General features: G+C 37.4%; 1 protein-coding gene across 1 annotated transcript in view; it reads left to right on the top strand.

Moving 5' to 3' along the window:
- Nucleotides 1–21,810, top strand: part of LOC125225401 (CUGBP Elav-like family member 4) — a 127,812-nt gene extending 106,002 nt beyond the window's left edge. Inside the window, exons 2-3 of the mRNA XM_048129107.1 lie at nt 12,372–12,454; nt 21,640–21,810. Of these exons, the coding sequence (XP_047985064.1) occupies nt 12,372–12,454; nt 21,640–21,810 (254 nt within the window). The remainder of the gene's footprint in view (nt 1–12,371; nt 12,455–21,639) is intronic.
- The last annotated feature ends 262 nt before the right edge of the window (nt 21,811–22,072 follow it).

The following is a 22,072-nucleotide window of genomic DNA, read 5'->3' as shown; positions in this document are numbered from 1 at the left end:
CTACTGTTCTTAATTTAAGGATAATAGTGGCCGCTATTTTACTATAAAGGCGGGGTTCGGGCCTTTTTTTGATGTTGGCTGGTTAAACAGAGCGGCACAAAGCAGGTAAGGGACATGTTGTGATGTTAAGATAATTGCCATAAATTACCAATTTTTTTAATTATGTATCTGTGGTAACATTATGAAGTACAAGTGAATATTTGACATAGTGGACACTTAATTTAAGATTTCTGTATTTACTCGTATTTTCTTTATATATTCTTATATTTTGGGTTATAGCGCCAACCAAGAAAGTAAGTTTTTATATCTCTGCCTGAGATCGAAACGATTAATTATTACGTACTTAAATCCATGTTTTAAGATTATTGTAATATTTATGACCCGTCAAAATAATGAAAACCTGAAACCAAGCTTCAAGCAAATACAAAACTTTTGACTGCTAAAGCTAATATTCTGGCAAAAGTTTTACGCAGGTAGGTACCATATACCGTTTGAGTTAATACGCAATATCATATAAATATTTTAGCGCGTCATTCCTGCCACAAATTGTATAAAACCTGGCAGCAGGCAAGTATGGTCGCGCGATAAATGATAAAACATCTGGCCGTCCCTTTCGCATTTACAAATAGAGCGCCTGAGAGGGAGGGACGGCCTGGTGTTTTATAATTTATCGCTCAACCATGATTGTCTGCCTGAACATCAAATATGTGAGCTTCTGTAAAAATTTAGCGTGAACACTCGACTAAAACTTCTTCGGTGCCAAAATACCGTATGTAATTTAAGTAATTCTGTAGAACGCTGTAAGTTTCCTTACATGCTCCGGTTCATTTGGTGTGGAGTGTTTAGAGCTCGTTGGCAACGTGTGTCCGCTTCCGAAGAATGCTGAAAAACTCTGTTAGCTCACCGTTGCCAAGCGCAGTGGAGCGTTTACTAACAGTAGGCCAACCGAATATTTAATAACAATTGTAAGTTAAACGTTATAGATTACATATGACAAAATAATGCACATTCCGAATAAGTTGGCATACCTAATTAAGTATTTTTGGACTAGCATCATATATTCATTATTTGTTGTGATAAAAGATGATTTCCAATTTTTCTTGAGTATCTTATAGATATAGATTAGTGTTAACGTTAGTAATCTATTTGGGTAGACTCTGAGAGCCTGGCCAAAGGATGTTTTATTTCATTATAGGTGCAAGTGCAGATGCAATTTGGGCCCAAATAAGTTCTTAATTTTGCAAAACTGCGTTCTATCTAATTTCCTGAAGTACGAAATAAAGTTGTAATTATTTTAAGGATGATTATCCTTATTATACTAGGACAAGTTATAAATATAATGACCCGTGTGGTGACGGGTTAAGAATTTCATCACCCCCTGGCCTTTCTTCCCGTGGGTGTCGTAGAAGGCGACTGTGGGATATGGGTTAAATTGTGGCGTAGGCGAGAGGCTGGCAACCTGTCACTGCAATGTCACAGTTTCGTTTTCTTTCAACCTTATTTGCCAAGAGTGGCACTGTAACATTAGCAGTTTCATGTGCTCTGCCTACCCCTTTAGGGGAAACAGGCGTGATTGTATGTATGTATGTATGTATGTAAGTTATATAATGATTTCCATAGAAAACAAAGCGCTGGACGCTCCAGCCCAGTCTAATACAAGTCATCCTGTATTTTGCAAATTGTAATTCACCAGTTTCACCACGTTACCATACTAGGCAAACACGTACCATGCTTGTTTGAGTGAGATATGATAAGTCGATTGGTCGTGGTTCCTGACAGGCGGTAACTGAGAGCGAGAGCGGGTGGGCAGCACTTTCAGCGGGAAGCAGGGAGTGGCCATCTCTTAACGATGGTACTCTTTATTATACTGTATCTTAACTACTGCTTTTTCCTGACCCACTGTGCTACCAACCGGCTAAGTTGCAGTATAATAAACATTTAAAAATACGGTCGTACCCGATCGGCCACAGATTGTGGATTATATTTCACTGACCAGCGCCAAACAAAGCCGGCACGTGATCGCGGTGCGAGAAACGAGATTGCCTTTGTTGACTGCGAGGTGTTTCCTAAATTGTTTAGGAAGTAAGTGAATTTGGGACTGGGTTTGGAAGACTGGAATGGTTAAAAAAATATTGTACTTAGTCAAGAATGTCAAGATGTGTCAAATCTGAAATTATCGTGCATATTTTTATTTCAGATAAACAGTATTTAATTTACCTACAGGCAGGTAAAGTCTTCGCTGACTTATTACAACGGGTCAAAAATGTAATTCATTAATACCGAATCGAAAAAATATGTACTTATGTAGAATAATTAGATTGTACCAGATAAATCTTATCTCGAACTGTTAGTTCAGATTTATCTGAATTTCGAAAAGTAATTCTAGGTGCTCAAATGCTAAATAATTTTCGACGGTTTATGAATGAAATCTCAAACGCGATAAACTTTTTAGTTTCGTGTTCGCAATGTATAAAATAAAATATACACTGGTTAATTAAGTCATACTATTTGCATACAAATGTGTGATTAAAGAAATATGTCTATAAAACACAGAAATAGAAACATTATTAAAAGACCAAAGAGCATGCAAACACCCTAAAAACGTATAAAATCTGAAATTTCAAAACAATTCAATGTGGCATTTGAACTCAACGCAGTACGGTTATGAGGTTATTTTAAAGAGCATAATGTTTATGTTCAGCCATATTTAAAAGTCACGTAATACAGCCACTTAGAGTGTAAGTTAACGCTTCTCCGGCACGATAAAACTTTGCCGTTAAAAATTCACTTTATTTGGTTTAAAAGCATTTTACGGTTGTTTCCAACTTCTATTGACCATAATTAGACGCTAACGCGACGCGATACAATGTATTTGCTACCTTAATGGCGGCTGAGTGTGAAAACGGCTATGAAATAGTAAACTTGTTATTACAATAATTATACGCTGCATTGCACTTCTAGGGAAAAATATCTGAATCAACGCCGCCTGGGGCGATTTTCCGTACTAGCTTATTGTAAAAAAATAAAAGAACAAGCAAAAGAAACCCTGATGGCAATCAATAAAAGCCTATAGACAATTAGACACCTGCAATAGTATTATCAGATTATCAGAAGTACATATGTTCTTTTCTTGATGGTTCAAAAGCGGTGCTTTACATTACATGTTTTTTTCGTAGAGTAGAAAATTTGAGGACTGCCAACAATATAAGTGCTGATATTAGATACAAAAAGAAATGCCGCGTAGAGAGATTGTGAATAAAACAACGCCTATAGAAAAGGGTCTTTCGGAAAGTACACGAATTATTTTGCTTTCACATCCCATCAATGCCATACGGGCCATTACATGTCAGGAGTGTCTTTTTAAAAGGACTTATTTTTATAAGTCAACAAGATTTATTTCTCTAGGAAAACATAGATAAAAATAACCTCTGTTGACTTATAGAAATAAACCCTTTGGAAAACACACTCCTTATGTAACATGTAGGTACTATTTAAATGTTAGTAAACATTAAACTATGTATAAAAATATACGTGTAAATCCACTACTATAACTAAATAAGACTACGTTACACGTCTAATAGGACCAAAAAAAATATCTGGCAACCCCATAATAAAAAATATCTGGCAACCCCATAATAAATTTTAACTACCAACTACCAATTGCTAAAAGTTGAATTCAAAACAAAACCGTTTAAAATATCTAGAATCATTAATGAGAAAAAATCGCTAAGTCGGCTCTTCACTGGAAGAAAGTTTCCTTCCTGCCACCGTTGAAAAGATGCAGCCTTGCGTCCCACCCGCTCAGAATAACGTAAATTCGCTGACTCGTTCAATTGAAAACTTACCTTAACACAGTTTGGATTGAGTTTTTATTTGGTTTTACAATGATTCAGTTAAGCCGTTTTAATGTGGATGAGAAAATTCCCTTTCAGGTTTACTCCCGTGCGCGAAATTAGTTCCAAGTGAATGTCAGGAGATATAATAGTTGGTTCAATCCGTCTGTCGGCTCCGTCATAAAACTTGGTTCAACTTTAGTTCCAGCTCGTTTTTAGGAGTATTATCGTTAAGTTGGAATGAGTTGAAAGTCTGTAACCTTATCAAATCTGAAGCGATGGGGCTTTTGGAGTTTCAGTGCTGTTATTTGATTTATGGTATTTTGAGAGGGAGCTGCCAAGTGTCTGTACTTACATGACTATTATTAGGAAGTTCAGCTGATTGTATTTGGCTATGTTGAGCGTCTGAGTTATGGGTTTGATTTTATTTTGATACTACGCGAATTGGGGTGTGTCTGTTCTCTGTTCTCTGCTTCTTGCAAACTGCTCGTTTGATGACATCATAAAAAATACACTTATTCACGCATGTTGTATTGTGTAGTATAAAAATACTACTAATTCCATAACTTATACGATATACAGTCACCGACATATTAAATAAGTGACAATTTCTGTACCTTGTCGCTTTTAATCGTTTGACAATAACGTATGACATTTCAAACAAGACGTTAATGTGACAAGGTATAGTAATCATCACATATTTATGCCGGTGACTGTACTATCAGCTGCAAAACTGCATGAAGTAATTATGAATGAATTCATTGACAAATTCGCCATGCACTTTTGCACCTGATAGTACACATTAGTTATATGTAAGTGGTAGATACCCTTACAGTCAACAAGGCGATTGTCAAGGTGGTAAAAAATTAGTTCATAGATGATAATGGACATAGTTATTGCATACCTCTCCATCAGTACCTGCTTATATTAAATTAGACGTACATTGTATTAAAAGCTCTTATTGCATCCCTGTTTTAGCGAGCTAACTAATATTATCTCAGAAATGACGTTGAAATCGCATTCAGTAGATTTTATCCAGCTGTCTCGGCGGCGGGCGAATTGCATTATCACCGTTTTAATTAGGCTGACAAAGAACTGCTTTCAGAGAGGTATGAGCTGATTCAAACTTCAATATACCATTAAAATACGACTAAATAAGTATAGGATAATGAATAGAAGCGTTAAGACACACACACACACACACACACACACACACACAAGCACGCACGCACGCACGCACGCACGCACGCATGCACGCATGCACGCACGCACGCTCGCACGCATGTACGCACGCACGCACGCATGCACGCACGCACGCACGCACGCACGCACACACACGAACTCACGCACGCACGCACGCACGCACAAACACACACACACACACACACACACACACACACACACACACACACACACACACACACACACACACACACACACACACACACACACACACACACAAAATAAACATGTTACAAATAAGAAGACATTAAACAAGATGGAGGTGCTACGAAAAGGTCTAATCTCAGCATATTGCTGGCGACTTCCACCGCTGATCTTCCGATCAGACCATCCGGTGAAACAATCTCAACAGGCAACAAAAATTATAGAAAACATACATTATAAAAAATTACAGAAGCATATAAAAGCAAGTTACATTATATACAAAAACACAAATTATACAACAGACTTTTAAAACTAACTATGGTATTAGTGGCATAAATAATGTTTTGTTCCGAGGGGTCCTAGCGGATCTGAGTCTCTTCAAAGACATATCGAAGTGACTCAGAGATGCCACAGAAAACTGAAGAGCTGGCAACTTTCTTGCTCAGCGTATTAGTTTAATAATGCTGGGAAGAAAAGTTGCCAGCGTTTTCGCTGTTATGACGCAGGAACCGTTTTTGAATTTATTATAGTTTTATGTTATACTCGATTTTAAGTTTATAAATTACTAGCGTTTTTCCGCGGCTTTCCTCGCGTTGGAAAGACACAGAAAGTGGTCTATATCACTCTCCATCCCTTCAACTATCTCCACTTAAAAAATCACGCTAATTCGTTGCTCCGTTTTGCCGTGAAAGACGGACAAACAAACAGACACACACACTTTCCCATTTATAATATTAGTATGGATTAGTTGGATTATTGTATCTATGTAAGTGTATTTAATTTTATGTTAAAAAAAACAGTTTTGATTCTGAAATATCGATCAATGTCGTAAATCTAAAACGAATATTTGACGTAGGTACCTATCTTATACATTGAATCGCGCCCGTCAGCGAGCTAGGGTTGATGGCCGGATGTTGTGATTCAGTATTTACCTATTGATTGCCGTGTCGGGCTGTTTTGAACCATGATAATAACGTAGGTGACTCATGTCTTACATAGTAAGTATCTGAGGTGACTCATACTCCGAGAAAGTAAAGTAGGTTAGCAGTTACCGAATTTTGTATTTACATACGTATTTAACAATATATGTTAAGTTGTGTCTATGAAAAGCAGATGAGAGTGCGAGACAACGTGCATATCAAAATCGTCTCAGAATAACATTTATATTTTTTTATGAAATAGGAGGCAAACGAGAAGACACGTCGCCTGATGGTAATCGATCATTGCCGCCCATGGACACCCGAAACATCAGAGATGTTGGAGGCGCGTTGCTTGCCTTTAAGATGGGTGTAGTGTACGCTCTTTTCTTGAATGTTTGAAGGTCGTATCGGTCGGATAAATAGTGAAAACCTAATTTAATTTTACGTAACGAGTATAAACGGCAGATTTACATTTCGTATCCGAATTTATTCTGCTAATTTATTACACCAGTATGACAGTAACCAATTAAAGGGGTTACAGCACACCACAACTTTAAAAAACAGTTTTAATTGTACATTGTTTGAGGCTGACCACTGTTTAAAAGAACTTTAAATTTTGTTTAACTTCAACGCAACATTGCAGTATCTGTGCCCACTATTTCAAAACGCTCTAAGTCCCTCCAGCTTTATCTAAACTTTGGTCATTTTTAGACCACTAGCTGCAAAATTTTCCTCACTTTCAAAACGACGTAACTTTTGTAAAATTCTAGTTGAGATGTGTCGTTTTAGAGGTGAGAGCTGTATAGGCGTGGCAGTGGCCGATTACAGGGGCTTAGATAACGGTCGGTCGGAAATAAAAGCCGGGTAACTGCTAATTAGGAGGCTACTCGATGCAAATCGTTAGGTCACTGTCGCAACCTCCTATCTCACTATACACGCCACAGAAAACCAGCCTAAAAGGGCGAGGGATGAAACGTACAGTCAAACGGCATGGATGGTAGATAAGCGGGTGGGGAAGCGATGGAAATTCGACCACCGCGTAAATTAGAGGCGGTGGAACTAATTTTGAGCTATGCTACTTATTTGCGCGCTCTGGATCTCTTTGTGCGAGTTGGTAGCTGAATTGCGTAGGAGTAATGACTACGTGTTACGCCTACCTGAGTCGGTTTGTTTTAATTAATTCTTAGTTAAATATGCTACAGGATGTAAGTTTTGAATATGAAGGTGGAATATATTCGCTTCATGTATTCATTTCAGTATATATTTATACTGAAAAGTCATAAAATTGGAAAAAAAAAAACTCTTAACAGAACCCTGTAGGATATAGGTACCTGCAAAAACATATGTAACTCCGTATAGACAGCTACAGTCTAAGAAAAAACGTACCTCAGAACCATATAGGAAAAGGTACGGTGGCCAAGATGGCGTTACATCTTTGGATACGTTCGGCTAGATGGCGCTAATATTAATATTTGTCATTTTAACACATATCAAGCTAAGAATATGGCCAAATTGTCAAAACTGAGGTTTAAAAGTTTTAAGCTTGTGTCGAGAGATGGCAGTCTATGCACTGTGATTACATATTTTACTTTGACAGTAACTCTCTATAATACTTGATCCTCTTTGATACCCGTCATAATCATGCGGCAACAAAACGAAATGCGTCTGACACAATTTAAAGGTAAGATATCAATATCTGCAGTTGCTGCGAGTGATGTGTGAACTGTCTTAGTCAATTTCCGAGATAAAAAATACGCACATACTTAAGTTAAGCATGGGCTGTATTCAAATCTATGTCACTGCGTCATAAAATCCATTTTTAACCGACTTCAAAAAAAGAAGGAGGTTCTCAATACGACTGAATTTTTTTTTGTATGTATGTTACTCGATATCTCCGAGAATCGTGGACCGATTTTCAAATTTTTTTTTTTGATCGAACGGGTATAACCTCGAGATGGTCCCATTGGCACCAAGTCGGGGTCTGATGATGGGATCTTGGAGAAATCGAGGGAACTCTTCAAATGTTATAGGCACATGTAATGTTTTTAGTGTATTTTTCAAAGGTACACCAGTATTTACGCCTGATGGTAATAATTTTATGTGGCTGAGCTGATGATGGTAGGTCAACTCCTCAATAGTTGGGAGTTAAAGGATAATTCTTTCACTACTGTACATATATTTGGACTGATACATATAATAAAAATTATAAACAAATCAATTATTTTTGGAGTCGGGGCCAGCCTGCGTAAAGTTGGGTGGGGCAAACAGGAAATAGCAAGGCGACGAACAGGTCTGGTACCGACTACAAAAATAATTGATTTGTTTATAATTTGGATGTTTAGATTATTGCAATCCGATAAGAAATCTGAATTCAAAGGTTTATTATTTTTGGCTTTTTAGTTTCTCCGTGTTTTGTAACACGCTAATTTTGAAGGCGGTTTTAAATTAAACTAAATACCTTATTGATGCATCAAGACTCAACACAATATTTTACATCAAACATCAATTATAGCTACCTATAATCGAATAAAAAGTGTCCTGAAAAAAAAAACACAATCAGAATAAAAGCAAATAAAATACCCCCAGTATCCTAAAGTTGTGTACAAAAGAAGCATATCCATTACCTTTGTAACCGGACTGCAACAGGAATAAATCGCCCGCAGCTTCCGGCGGCCATCTTGGATCTCTAACGGGTTCATTTCCTGCGCCTATACGTTTCCGGTCCGGTCGATGCCAAGTCATATTTTTTAAACACTGCCAGTTAGTTATTTGTATTAAATAGAAACCTCTGTTACGAATAAGCAACAATGAAATTGATTAATTTGTTCATAAGGCAACCTATTTTTTATAATGGATATATAGTAGTGTAATCCATACTAATATTAAAAATGGGAAAGTGTGTGTGTCTGTTTGTTTGTCCGTCTTTCACGGCAAAACGGAGAGTCAAATTGACGTGATCTTTTAAGTGGAGATCATTGAAGCTACTTTTTGTCTCATTCCAACGCGAGCGAAACTGCGGGAAAAAGCTAGTTTATATATATAGTAGATAGTAGTGTTACTACTTGAAAAACAAACAAATAAAAAAATATTTTATAAAATAATTTGATTTGTTCCCTACATCCTTTTTTTTATGTTATATTAGGTATAAAATAACAAGAGATAAAAGTACTCTCCTTGGGCATTTGATCTAGAAATCCATTTTGTAATGTGTCATTGTGATTGTTTGGTTAGTTTGTTTTGGTGTCCCACTGCTGAGCAAAGGTCTCCCCTCGCTTCACAACTCAACCCTGTTAGGTATGTCAATATTATCTATCACAAATAAATTACAGACGTAGATAAATATTTATTTGGATACACATCAGAGACCAATTAGTATAATTAAACGTCACCCTAACACTATAGTTATTAAGGAGCAGAGTACAAGGTAATAGATGCATTCATAAGTAAATAAGAACGGCAGAGAAGGTACAATAAAACACAACTGACAGTAGTCTCACATGCCCACTTTAATAATGTTACAGTTGCTATTAAATTTCTTCTTTATACATGTACCTATTTTTTAACCGCTTTCAATTACTAAGCCGGTTGGCTACGTAAAAACCATTGAACAATCCGTTGAAACCGTGATTGAATAGAAACACATTTGGAAATATTTGAAAACCAACACATGCGGCCACGATTGTTATTCCGAAAGCCGATTGACCCAAAGAGATTTGAATATTCAATAAAATAGGCAATAAAATAGATTGAATACCCCGATAAAACCTCGACCAGTAAAGTTTACCGTTTACCGAATGACGGGTATCTAACGTTAGAGATACACTTAGTAACGTCCCACGATACGTCGGGTGAGGTAGTATGACATTGCTGGACTTTGCTGTGACATAATTATGTCTGGCAATATCGGCCGTCTTAGGGTGAAGTCACATCTATTAAGCATCAAATCGAATTTTGTGTATGAGAAATCGCTCGGTAGTATGAACGTGCGCACGCATAGGTACTCTTTTCCGATGAGTAAGCGTTAAATATGCTATGACACACATTGGCGATACTTGTCACGTGAACCAATTGTTTTAATTAACTCATCTGGGTAAAATTACTCATAGTAAAATTTTGGGCAGCGGAGATGTCTCAGCACGTAAATACAATAGGGCGTTACAGACAATTTTTAAACTAATATGAGGTCTAACAATGTACGTGGACTATAGTACTTTTATAAAAGTTTCAAGTGTGATTCAAATAGTAATATAAATAGTGAGGTAAATTAAATTATATTTATTTCTGACAATCACAAAACATGCACATACATTATAGACATGTTTATAAAAGAAATAATAAAGCTACCAATATCATAACATTCACAATCATAACCAATAAACATCTGTAAAATCTGAACGTTTCGTAATCCTCCGGGGACCATTCCACGATCAATTAATATACACTTTTTGTATTGTCATTTAAATCGGACGGTAAGGTCGGATGATATATTATTATCTGCTTTTACACTTTTATTTCAGGATTGCAGTGGGTTTACGTTCATTATAATAAACGGAAAGATAAATTCAATTTCGATTCGTGCGCCAGCCGTAGGTAATGTTTAAAATTGTATTCGTCTTTTATTTTCATGTGAAAATTATGGATGTGTATTGATACTATCAATTATCATATTCCTGTTATATTTTCCGAGGCTCATAAGCGCTGGTAGCTTAGCGGTAAGTACGTGCCACTTTTGTTCCGGAGGTCGCGGGTTCGACCCCCGGCTCGCACCAATGAGTTTTTCGGAATTTATGTGTGAAATGTCATTTGATATTTGCCAGTCGCTTTTCGGTGAAGGAAAATATCGTGCGGAAACCGGACTAATTCCAATAAGTTCTAGTTTACCCTTAGGGTTGGAAGGTCAGATGGCAGTCGCTTTCGTAAAAACTAGTGCCTACGCCAAGTCTTGGGATTAGTTGTCAAAGCGAACCCCAGGCTCCCATGAGCCGTGGCAAATGCCGGGATAACGCAAGGAGGATGATGATGATTTTCCGAGGCTCATATTATGTGACCGTGGTCCGCTCGGTAACGAATCCCAACAATTACAGTTTTTATTATGAATGCGATTCTTATCGTAACTTCTAATGTATCACAAGAGAACCGCCTTATTTCGGTGATATCAGTTTACTCACGTTATTTTCCTTCACTGAAAAGCAATTGATAAAAATGCTACTTTAGTCTTTTATGAAGCATTTATGAAAGATGCGTATTATACAATAAAATTGTATAGAAGTTTTTGGTAACAGTTTTGAATGATTCACAGTTATTTTCATTAGACTTATGTTGACTGGGATAGAGACCGTGCTTACTTTTTTTATTTTTTTCGAGCTCCCGATATTTCGACGCTGTTATGCATCATGGGCACGGAAAAAGTTGTCCGTAATCACGGTTTATATCGCGGTCAATATTATATATTATGTTTAACGAAGTTTTTGATGTCATTTTTTTTTTTTTATACCACGTCGGTGGCAAACAGGTATACGGCCCGCCTGATGGAAAGCGGTCACCGTAACCTATGGACGCCCGCAACTCAAGGGGTGTCACGTGCGCGTTGCCGACCCATTAGAAACTTGTACACTCCTTTTTTGAAGAACCCCATACTGTAGTTCATCGGGAATACCTCGACAGGGAGCTCATTCCACAGCCGGAGCGTTCGTGGGAGGAAATTCCTCTGAAACCGCACGGTGCGCGACCATTTAGGTTGCAAGGTGTGTGGATGAGCGCCCTGTCGATGGCGAGCGGTGCGATGATGAAAAGTGGCCGTTGGCATCATGTCAAACAGTTCTTCAGAACACAACCCATTGTACAGGCGATAGAACACACATAAGGAGGCAAAGTCCCTCCTTAGACTTAAGGGTTCAATACCGCCTGTGAGTTTGGGATCGTCGACAATTCGTACAGCGCGTCTCTGGATCGAGTCAAAGGGTCCAAGCTGGTATTCAGGTGCTCCTGCCCAAAGGTGACAGCAGTACTCCATGTGGGGTCTAACTTGCGACTTGTACAAGAGCAGTCTTTGCCCCGGAGTAAAGTATCCCCTCGCTCTGTTGAGCACACCGAGCTTTTTGGATGCCAACGCAGCTTTCCCTTCCAAGTGACAACGGAATTGGACGCTACTCGAAATGTCGACTCCTTTACTTCCGATTTCATTACTGTCATTAGTTTGAATATAGTATTAAATCGTGGTTTTTGCTTCCAGGGTGCGCCTTCCTGACTTACTTCAACCCGGAGAGCGCGTCGAGCGCGCAGTCCGCGCTTCATGAAAAACGGACACTACCAGGGGTGAGTGTTATATCGCTTTATTTATTTATTTATTGAGCATAATTCAAATATCTCTTCTTCTTATTTAAGAGCTATGTAGCTCTTGTCGGTGGGTATGCGCCATATTTCCCTATTCTCCGCTTTCCTCTTTAGTTCTTGATACGACATGACACCGGCCTTCTCCTTGAGCTGGTCAACAAAACTCCTCCTGGATCTTCCTCGCCCTCTTCTTCCTTTCACCTTTCCTTCTAGGATATTTTTAAAGAAGGTATCATGTCGTATCAAGTGACCAATCATTTTGCCTCTTCTGTTTTCTATGTCTCCTGTTTTTTTTTCTGTTTTTTTTTTCTTCTGTTTTCAATTCAAAGATATTTAATGAAAAATATTCGTTTACCAGATAGTCACGGATATCTTGTACTATCCGTGCAGGCAGTAATACTCACCGCTATATTACTCTTAAAAAAGCGATAGGCGATTCAGTTATCCTTAACAGTATAACTGACTCATTCCACAAATATATTTGCAATTAAATCTGGGCAAACTAGGTACTTATGCAAGAAATAGGTTCTTATCTAGAGCATGTAAGATTTATAATGAAAAATTTGGCGATATTGATATAATATTTCATTTAACCTTAAATCAATATGATTCCGCAATAAAAAATAAAATTAGAAATAGCCATTAAATTATCAAGTGTACCTTAGTACTAAACAATCTTTCCATGTAACTTAAAACTGATAGATTTAAAATTTACTTTAAGTATGTATATGTACCTACTTAGTAATAATTCTGAGCCACAGATACATGTATTCATTCAGTAGTGGAAACTGTGTGGCTTGTATATGTATTGTGATTTTTACCCGACTACGGCAACGCAAAAGGAGGGTTATGATTTTTACTATATGTGTTGTGTTTGCCTGTTTATTTCCCAAAGGTTTAAATAAATAAATAACACAAAGTGTCTTATCTTGTAACCGCCATCGGAAGTAAAGCAAAACGATGAAAAAAAATAGTACTCGGAATAGGCGCGTCACTGTACACGAGTTCTCATGCTTAGCCTCTTCGTTTTACATAATACTAGCTTTTGCCCGCGGCTTCGCTCGCGTTAGAAAGAGACAAAAAGTAGCCTATGTCACTCTCAATCCCTTCAATTATCTCCACTTAAAATATCACGTCAATTCGTCGCTCCGTTTTGCCGTGAAAGTTGGACAAACAAACAGACACACACACTTTCCCATTTATAATAGGTATTAGTATGGATAAGTAGTTAACAGAAAAAAAAACTTTGGATTTATGACATCAAAATCATTTTTCTAGTAACATTCTGAAGCACAACAACATCTACAATTCCATATTTGTTTACTTGCGAAAGCGATAGATATTGAACCTTAATGTAGAAGCAATACATCACATTTATTGTTCTAGACTTACCATATGCTCAAGATGAAAAGTAAACAGTGTGGCAGCATTGCACTGCCGTTATAGACTCAACATTGACTCTCTCTTACAGACTACGCATGAAACAAAAATAAACTTTTTAACAAAAAATAAAACCGCCTTCAAAAATAACCGTGTTACAAAACACGGAGAAAACTAAAAAGCAAAAAATAATAAACCTTTGAATTCAGATTTCTTATCGGATTGCAATAATCTAAACATCCAAATTATAAACAAATCAATTATTTTTGTAGTCGGTACCAGACCTGTTCGTCGCCTTGTTATTTTCTGTTTGCCCCACCCAACCATACGCAGGCTGGCTGACTCAGATTTCAAACACAAAAAAAAAACTAAATCTAAATCGGTTTATCCGTTCAGGAGCTACGATGCTACAGACAGACACACACACACACAGACAGACAGACATACAGACAGGACAGACAGACGGACAGACGGATAGACGGACAGACGGACAGACGGACAGACGGACAGACGGACAGACGGACAGACGGACAGACGGACAGACGGACAGACGGACAGACGGACAGACGGACAGACGGACAGACGGACAGACGGACAGACGGACAGACGGACAGACGGACAGACGGACAGACGGACAGACGGACAGACGGACAGACGGACAGACGGACAGACGGACAGACGGACAGACGGACAGACGGACAGACGGACAGACGGACAGACGGACAGACGGACAGACGGACAGACGGACAGACGGACAGACGGACAGACGGACAGACGGACAGACGGACAGACGGACAGACGGACAGACGGACAGACGGACAGACGGACAGACGGACAGACGGACAGACGGACAGACGGACAGACGGACAGACGGACAGACGGACAGACGGACAGACGGACAGACGGACAGACGGACAGACGGACAGACGGACAGACGGACAGACGGACAGACGGACAGACGGACAGACGGACAGACGGACAGACAAACAGACAAACAGACAGACAGACAGACACGTCAAACTTATAACACCCCGTCGTTTTTGCGTCGAGGGTTAAAAAGGGGTTAAGTTAGAAAACGCGCCTTATGTTCTAAGTGGATAAGAGATCTGTGAGAACCCTTATACGACCACTTGCACTATATGGCTATGTGATTCTTGCACTGTTGTCGCAAAGACTATCCGTGGTCGCTTTGTGCTCTGAATAGTGCGAGAGCAGGATAATTAAACGGTGAATTAACTGTCTGTCTGTGTGCTTCTACGCTGCACTGAGACGGTGCGGGTGTGAAGTGTGTAATTTGACGTTTATGCTGTCACTGCCACACTCAGTTGCTTGCTTAGTTTGCGGAGCTGACTTGACAAGTGGAATTTTCAGTTGTAACAATTTAACTTTAATTAAATAAATAAATATTGGGGACACCTTACACAGATCAACTTAGCCCCAAACTAAGCAAAGCTTGTACTATGGGTGCTAAGCGACGATATGCATACTTAAATAGATAAATACATACTTATATACAAGAAAACATCCATGACTCAGGACCAAATATCTGTGCTCATCACACAAATAAATGCCCTTACCGGGATTCGAACCCACGGCTTAGAATTAATTAAAGGCATATAATTAACCGGGCAACTAAAATATTAAACGGGAAGTTAAGTCTTGCATACAATAATATAATTTGGCTGTGTTTTAATATTGTGGCGACAAAAAAAATATATGAGCCTCAAATATTAAGCATCATTATTATTGAAAAAACGGCAGCAAATTTCAAGCGACAAAAATATTGCCGAGGAACATTAAACAATACATTGGCGACTCAAATAATAATTGGCACCTAGTATTGTAAAGCGTAACATTTTTAATATTTGTAGTCATATAGATGTTAGCACCTAAATAATTATACTTAGCTCATCGTTTCAAGTAGTATTTAAATTGCGGAGGCAACTAAAAAAATTACTGGGAAGTAGGTTTTTTTAAAAAAACATAAAATCGTTTCTTTATGGAAAAGATGGTCCCATCGGAAAATCAGCGCTGGAAGTCACCAGCAACACGCTGAGATGAGGCCATTTCGTGGCACTTCATTCCTTTCCGTCTTGTTGTTATTATGTGTATTTTGTCTTGCCTGTGTTCACGAATAAATGTTTATTCTATTCTATTCTACTTATTCTATTCAAACATCGTATTTCCGACCCGTAAACCACGAGTAGTATTTAAATATCTCTATAAGGGAACGCGTACCAAATCATTTTATAATAAATACACAGCAAAAAGGAGTGTATAAGCTTCTAATGGGTCGGTAACGCGTATATGATACCCCTTGAGTAGCAGGCGTCCATAGGTTACGGTGACCACTTTCCATCAGGCCGATCGTATGCTTGTTTACCACCGACATGGCATTTAAAAAAAAGTACCGTATTAATCGTACAGTATAATATTAGAGGTATAGGAGCAGAATTATTTTCTGCTAGCAGAAAAGTGGGTTAGTGTTAGGTTATTTTTTTAGGGCACGTATTTAACCGGGCGACTAAATAACCATAGAAATGGGTATCAAAAATAATAGTTTGGCGACTAAAATTTGGCCTCAAATTATTTAAATATGAGGTATCATTTTAATGTCATTACGGCTACGGTTTATTCAGACGCGAGTACCAACTATTTATTTGGCAACTGAATTATTATATTGGAAACAATTTAAGAGATACAGTTTAATAGGAAAACGGCTGTCTATTAATATAAAATATACAGTTCTTTTAAAATATTTATATAGCAAATTAACATAAAAAGTACATTTAAAATTTATACATCGGCACTCTTCACCTGAGCTTTCATTTTAATAAAAAAAAAGGATTCTTATAAAATATAATGGTCGACAAAATATTACACTTATGGGTAAGAAATTAGGTGTTTGGGAGTGCTGACAACTTTGTCTCTATACAATGAATTTAACTTTTCATGACGTTTACTCTATCGAATCTAAGGCCGGCCTTACGCAGTCTTTTAACATCACTCTGAAAGATTCATTTTTTTGGCAGGATAACCTCTCAGAATATGCTTTGGCATAAATCGTTCCGCAGATTTTAAAATATCGAATCTTATGCTGGCATGATGTTCATGATCAAAATAATCTTCTAAATTAAGAGTACTTCCGTAGATTTTTGTTTGCATAATATTTAGGCGGTAAAAAGTTGTCCATCTTTTTCCTATTTCTGTTTTGATAGCGAGTCATGTGTGTTGGGGATGCAAGATACCTAACACTCCTCCTCGCTTCGCTCGTCGTCGTACCTCGTACGGTGCCTCTGGGACTGTATTTCATTTCCTTTTTGCTATCGTTGTTTTGTTTATACAAATTATCTAAGAATCATGCCATAGAAAAATTTGGTAGGACTTATTATATTCTATTAAAAAAATAACCTAACCCTAACCCACTTTTCTGCTAGCAGTAAATAATTCTGCTCTTGTAATATTATACTATACGATTATCATGGTAATGTTTTTAAATACCAAACTGGCAAACAAGCATACGATCGGCCTGATGGAAAGCGGTCACCGTAATCTATGGACGCCTGCAATTCAAGGGGTATCATATGCGCGTTACCGACCCATTATTAGAAGCTTATATACTCCTTTTTGCTGTGTACTTATTATAAAATTATTTGGTACGCGTTCCCTTAAAGAGATATTTAAATACTACTCGTGGTTTACGGGTCGCAAATACGATGTTTGAATAGAATAGAATAAACATTTATCACGAATAAATACAGGCAAGACAAAATACACATAATAACAACAAGACAGAAAGGAATGAAGTGCCACGAAATGGCCTCACCTCAGCGTGTTGCTGGTGACTTCCAGCGCTAATCTTCCGATGAGACCATCAGTACGTAGCTACCTTTCAATCCGTTTTCATAAAGAAACGATTTTTTATGTGTTTTAAAAAACCTACTTCCCAATAATTTTTTTTAGTTGCCTCCGCAATTTAAATACTACTTTAAACGATGAGCTAAGTATAATTATTTAGGTGCTAACATCTATATGACTACAAATATTAAAAATCTTACGCTTTACAATACTAGGTGCCAATTATTATTTTAGTCGCCTAAGTATTGTTTAATGTTCCTCGGAAATATTTTTGTCGCTTGAAATTTGCTGCCGTTTTTTCAATAATAATGATGCTTAATATTTGAGGCTCATATATTTTTTTTGTCGCCACAATATTAAAACACAGCTAAATTATATTATTGTATGCCCGACTTAACTTCCCGTTTAATATTTTAGTTGCCCGGTTAATTATATGCCTTTTTTTAGTAGAATATAAGTCCTACCAAATTTGCTATGGCATAATTCTTAGGTACTTTGTATGAACAAAACAACGATAGCAAAAAGGAAATGAAATACAGTCCCAGAGGCACCGTTAGGTACGACGACGAGCGAAGCGAGGAGGAGTGTTAGGTATCTTGCATCCCAAACACACAAGACTCGCTATCAAAACAGAAATAGGAAGAAGATGGACAACTTTTTACTGCCTAAATATTATGCAAACAAAAATATACGGAAGTACTCTTAATTTAGAAGATTATTTTTCTCATTAACATTATGCCAGCATAAGATTGGATATTATAAAATCTGCGGAACGATTTATGCCAAGGCATATTCTGGGTAAGGTTTTCCTGCCAAAAAAATGAATCTTTCAGAGTGACGTTAAGACTACGTAAGACCGGCCTTAGATTCGATAGAGTAAACGTCATGAAAAGTTAAATTCATTGTATAGAGACGAAGTTGCCAGCACTCCCAAACACCTAATTTCATACCCATAAGTACAATATTTTTTCGACCATTATATTTTATAAGAATCCTTTTTTTTATTAAAATGATAGCTCAGGTGATGAGTGCCGATGTATAAATTTTAAATGTACTTTTTATGTTAATTTGCTATATAAATATTTTAAAAGAACTGTATATTTTATATTAATAAATAGCCGTTTTCCTATTAAACTGTCTTTCTTAAATTGTTTCCAATATAATAATTCAGTTGCCAAATAAATAGTTGGTACTCGCGTCTAAATAAACCGTAGCCGTAATGACATTAAAATGCTACCTCATATTGAAATAATTTGAGGCCCCATTTTAGTCGCCAAACTATTATATTTGATATCCATTTCTATGGTTATTTAGTCGCCCGGTTAAATACGTGCCTTAATTAAATAGTTTAAAATACAAATGAAACTCGTTAACCCATATTGTGATATGGATCTCATACATACACACAGACACGTTATGTAAAGGATCTACAAGTATACGTTTTAGCACTAATGAAAATATATCAAATTCATTAATCATTGCAATTATTTTACAATAATAAACATTCGAAGTTTGTCTGTAAGAGACCGCTGGTTTAGCGATAAGACCGCCTGTTGTTACCTATCACTTTGTATCTGTTCTCATTTATGTATTTTATTTTAGTAGTGTGCAGTTAAAAAGCATTTTATTATCATTATTTGTTTTCTTTTCCATATCTCGGGACTATGGGGCATTTGGGTGGCATGCGTGAGGCCGAAGCCAACGTTTAAACATACATAAGGGCGCATAAAATAAAAGTACCTACCAATAATAAAAATAATGTCATTTCAATATGTTCCACACTTTAACTTTGGCTATTACCCGTAATACTAAAGAATAGTGTCCCAAGTTTCTCTATGAGCATGCAGCGTTATGACCGCACAGACCGTTTAAAATATTAAACTATATCGACTCCTCGCACAGGTGGGCCCAATTTAGGAGAAAGCTTTCCGCAGCTCGAAATAAAGTAATTGTTCTGAAATTTTAAGTGGACGTAAAAACCCGACTGGGGATCCTGTCTGACGTTTAAAATGTTAAAAGGCTTTGACTCTTGTAGCAAGATTTTGTTGAAATTATGTCATTAAAATAAAATAGCATTAATATGTCACATTCTGTCATGGCAAAATAATATATGACTGCATTTGTATATTTTTAAAACATTTACAGAGGGTCATGGTACCTAAGCTCAAGAAGGCTTGTGTTGTGGGCACCCAAACAGGAATATGAAAACAGCCATGGCTTAGGATCAAATATATGTTCTTTGATTTGAGCCCAGTACCAATAACGGCCTAGCAGGCAGATCCAGACCAGTACATTGAAATTGCGAACATACATAAATAGGACCTCAGGCCATCATGAAAAAAATCCGTATTACAATTGTTATTATATGTTTCTCCGTTTTTAAACTCTCGGGTATTTCGAGCCCGGTCATTTATAAGGCGTGTAAGAGCCCATATTGTCCCACTGTTGGGCAAAAGCCTCCCTCAAATTTCTCCACGCATCCCTATCCCCTGAAGTCTCCCACCAGTCCTCGTCAAAGGCGCCAAGCTCGTCACGCCATTTCTGACGAGGTCTACCGCGACGCCTTACAATTTGTGGTACCCAACGTGTGGCTATCTTGGTCCATTAAAATTATAATTATAATTCATAGCAAAATCAGAACCGACTCGTAGTCTTCAAGACACAATGTAAGTATACTAGGTACACGCCACAAGGGTCTTACCGTCATAATAGCGAAAATGACCAGCGCCTCGCGACGAATTATACGGCCATGAATAATGTATGGAGGCCCGTACGAGGCCCGTTTTTTACCATTTGCCACTTAGACGTGACACTTACGGCTATTTATTTATATTAAAATAGAGATTTCTTCTTTGCTTACGGCTACGGAACGTAACAAAAAAGTTAGGTACATACAAAGCTGTTATGCGACGTAACTACAATTTTTTTATGGAAACTATGAAACTGAAATAAAAACAGGCTGGTTGCAGTCTACTTATCCTAAACGAATAACAGTTAAAAGACTAGTGAAATGGGTATTTTTTTAACCTTTTCACCATTAAAAGAAATGTTATACACTTACAGATAAATAGGTACGCAAAAGCCTATAAAGATAATCCTCAGTTAACGCAGGTCCTTAAAGCTTGGACTACACTATGGAATAAGTTTCCAGCAATATTTTACAACCACTTGATCGTGGCAACATTACATATTGTGTCACGCACTATTTAATTGCCAGACGGCGACATTTTACTTAGTACTTGTAACACATTGACGCTGAAAACATAGATCAAAATGATCAAATATTATTTCGCATACTGTTACAAGATCAATCAATCAATCAAAATATTCTTTATTAAAAATAGGCTTACAATAAGCACTTTTATATGGTCAACAATGTACAATTTTCATCTTATTCTGAATATCAATTTATTGGTGCAATAAACAATATTATTTTAAAACTACATTGAATTAATAAAATGATATGAATCTAAATTGTATAAAAAACACTAGTCTAAAAACTTCTAGAATAAATTCTAAATGTCAATAAAATCTGAAGAGATGTCGGGCGAAGTCTGGCGACATTGTGCCAACATCTTACGTCACCAGGAATTATGTTGCGAGAAATTGTTCGCCGAGTGTATCCCTGGCTTAGTAAAGTGCTCTATATTCGTTTTTGCGTGTATTTTTTTAAGCTCGTGCAATGGTTGAGAGTAATAAGTGTATCATCATAAAAACGCTTTCAACTGGGGCATATTAGGATATGTGGTTGTTTCGAATAAATTCTAGTCTAAATATTTCGAATTAATTCTAGGATTAAGATACCTATTTACTTTTTTAAACTGTTGGAATTAATGTTATGGATTAGGAATAAAGACAGACGTCGTAAATCATGATGTTTTTTTTTTTTTTACCTTGATACCATGATTTAGTGGTCATTCGATTTTTAGATAGGTAAGCTAAAGTGGGACTGGACTGGATACGTCTGCCGCATGGCGAGTGAGCTGTGGGCTAAGATTGATACAGAGTGGAAACCCGGCCTAACGCGAAGATCTGGCAGACCCCGCCGGCGATGGCGGGACGACTTGGATTGCTTCCTTAATAATTGGGCCGAAAAATAATACTTAAATCAAAAATAATACCTTATACAATAACCCGGAAACCTTCAAATCTTGGGCGACCTCATTCCATCGTAGGCCACGTCTTTGCCTTTGGCTAGTCTGTGGCCAAGAGTAAGCCGATTTATAATAATAAAAAAAAAACTTTTGGGTTAGGACTTCAGATAAGCTACTGATATAATTATGTGAGTGTGTTTAGTGAAACGTACCACTTTGTCGGTTACCACTAAGGCCCGATTTACTTGTATATATGAATAAACTGACA

Source organism: Leguminivora glycinivorella, chromosome 1 (assembly GCF_023078275.1).
Source record: "Leguminivora glycinivorella isolate SPB_JAAS2020 chromosome 1, LegGlyc_1.1, whole genome shotgun sequence".
Taxonomy (NCBI): domain Eukaryota; kingdom Metazoa; phylum Arthropoda; class Insecta; order Lepidoptera; family Tortricidae; genus Leguminivora; species Leguminivora glycinivorella.
This window is presented reverse-complemented; position numbering and strand designations above follow the sequence as displayed.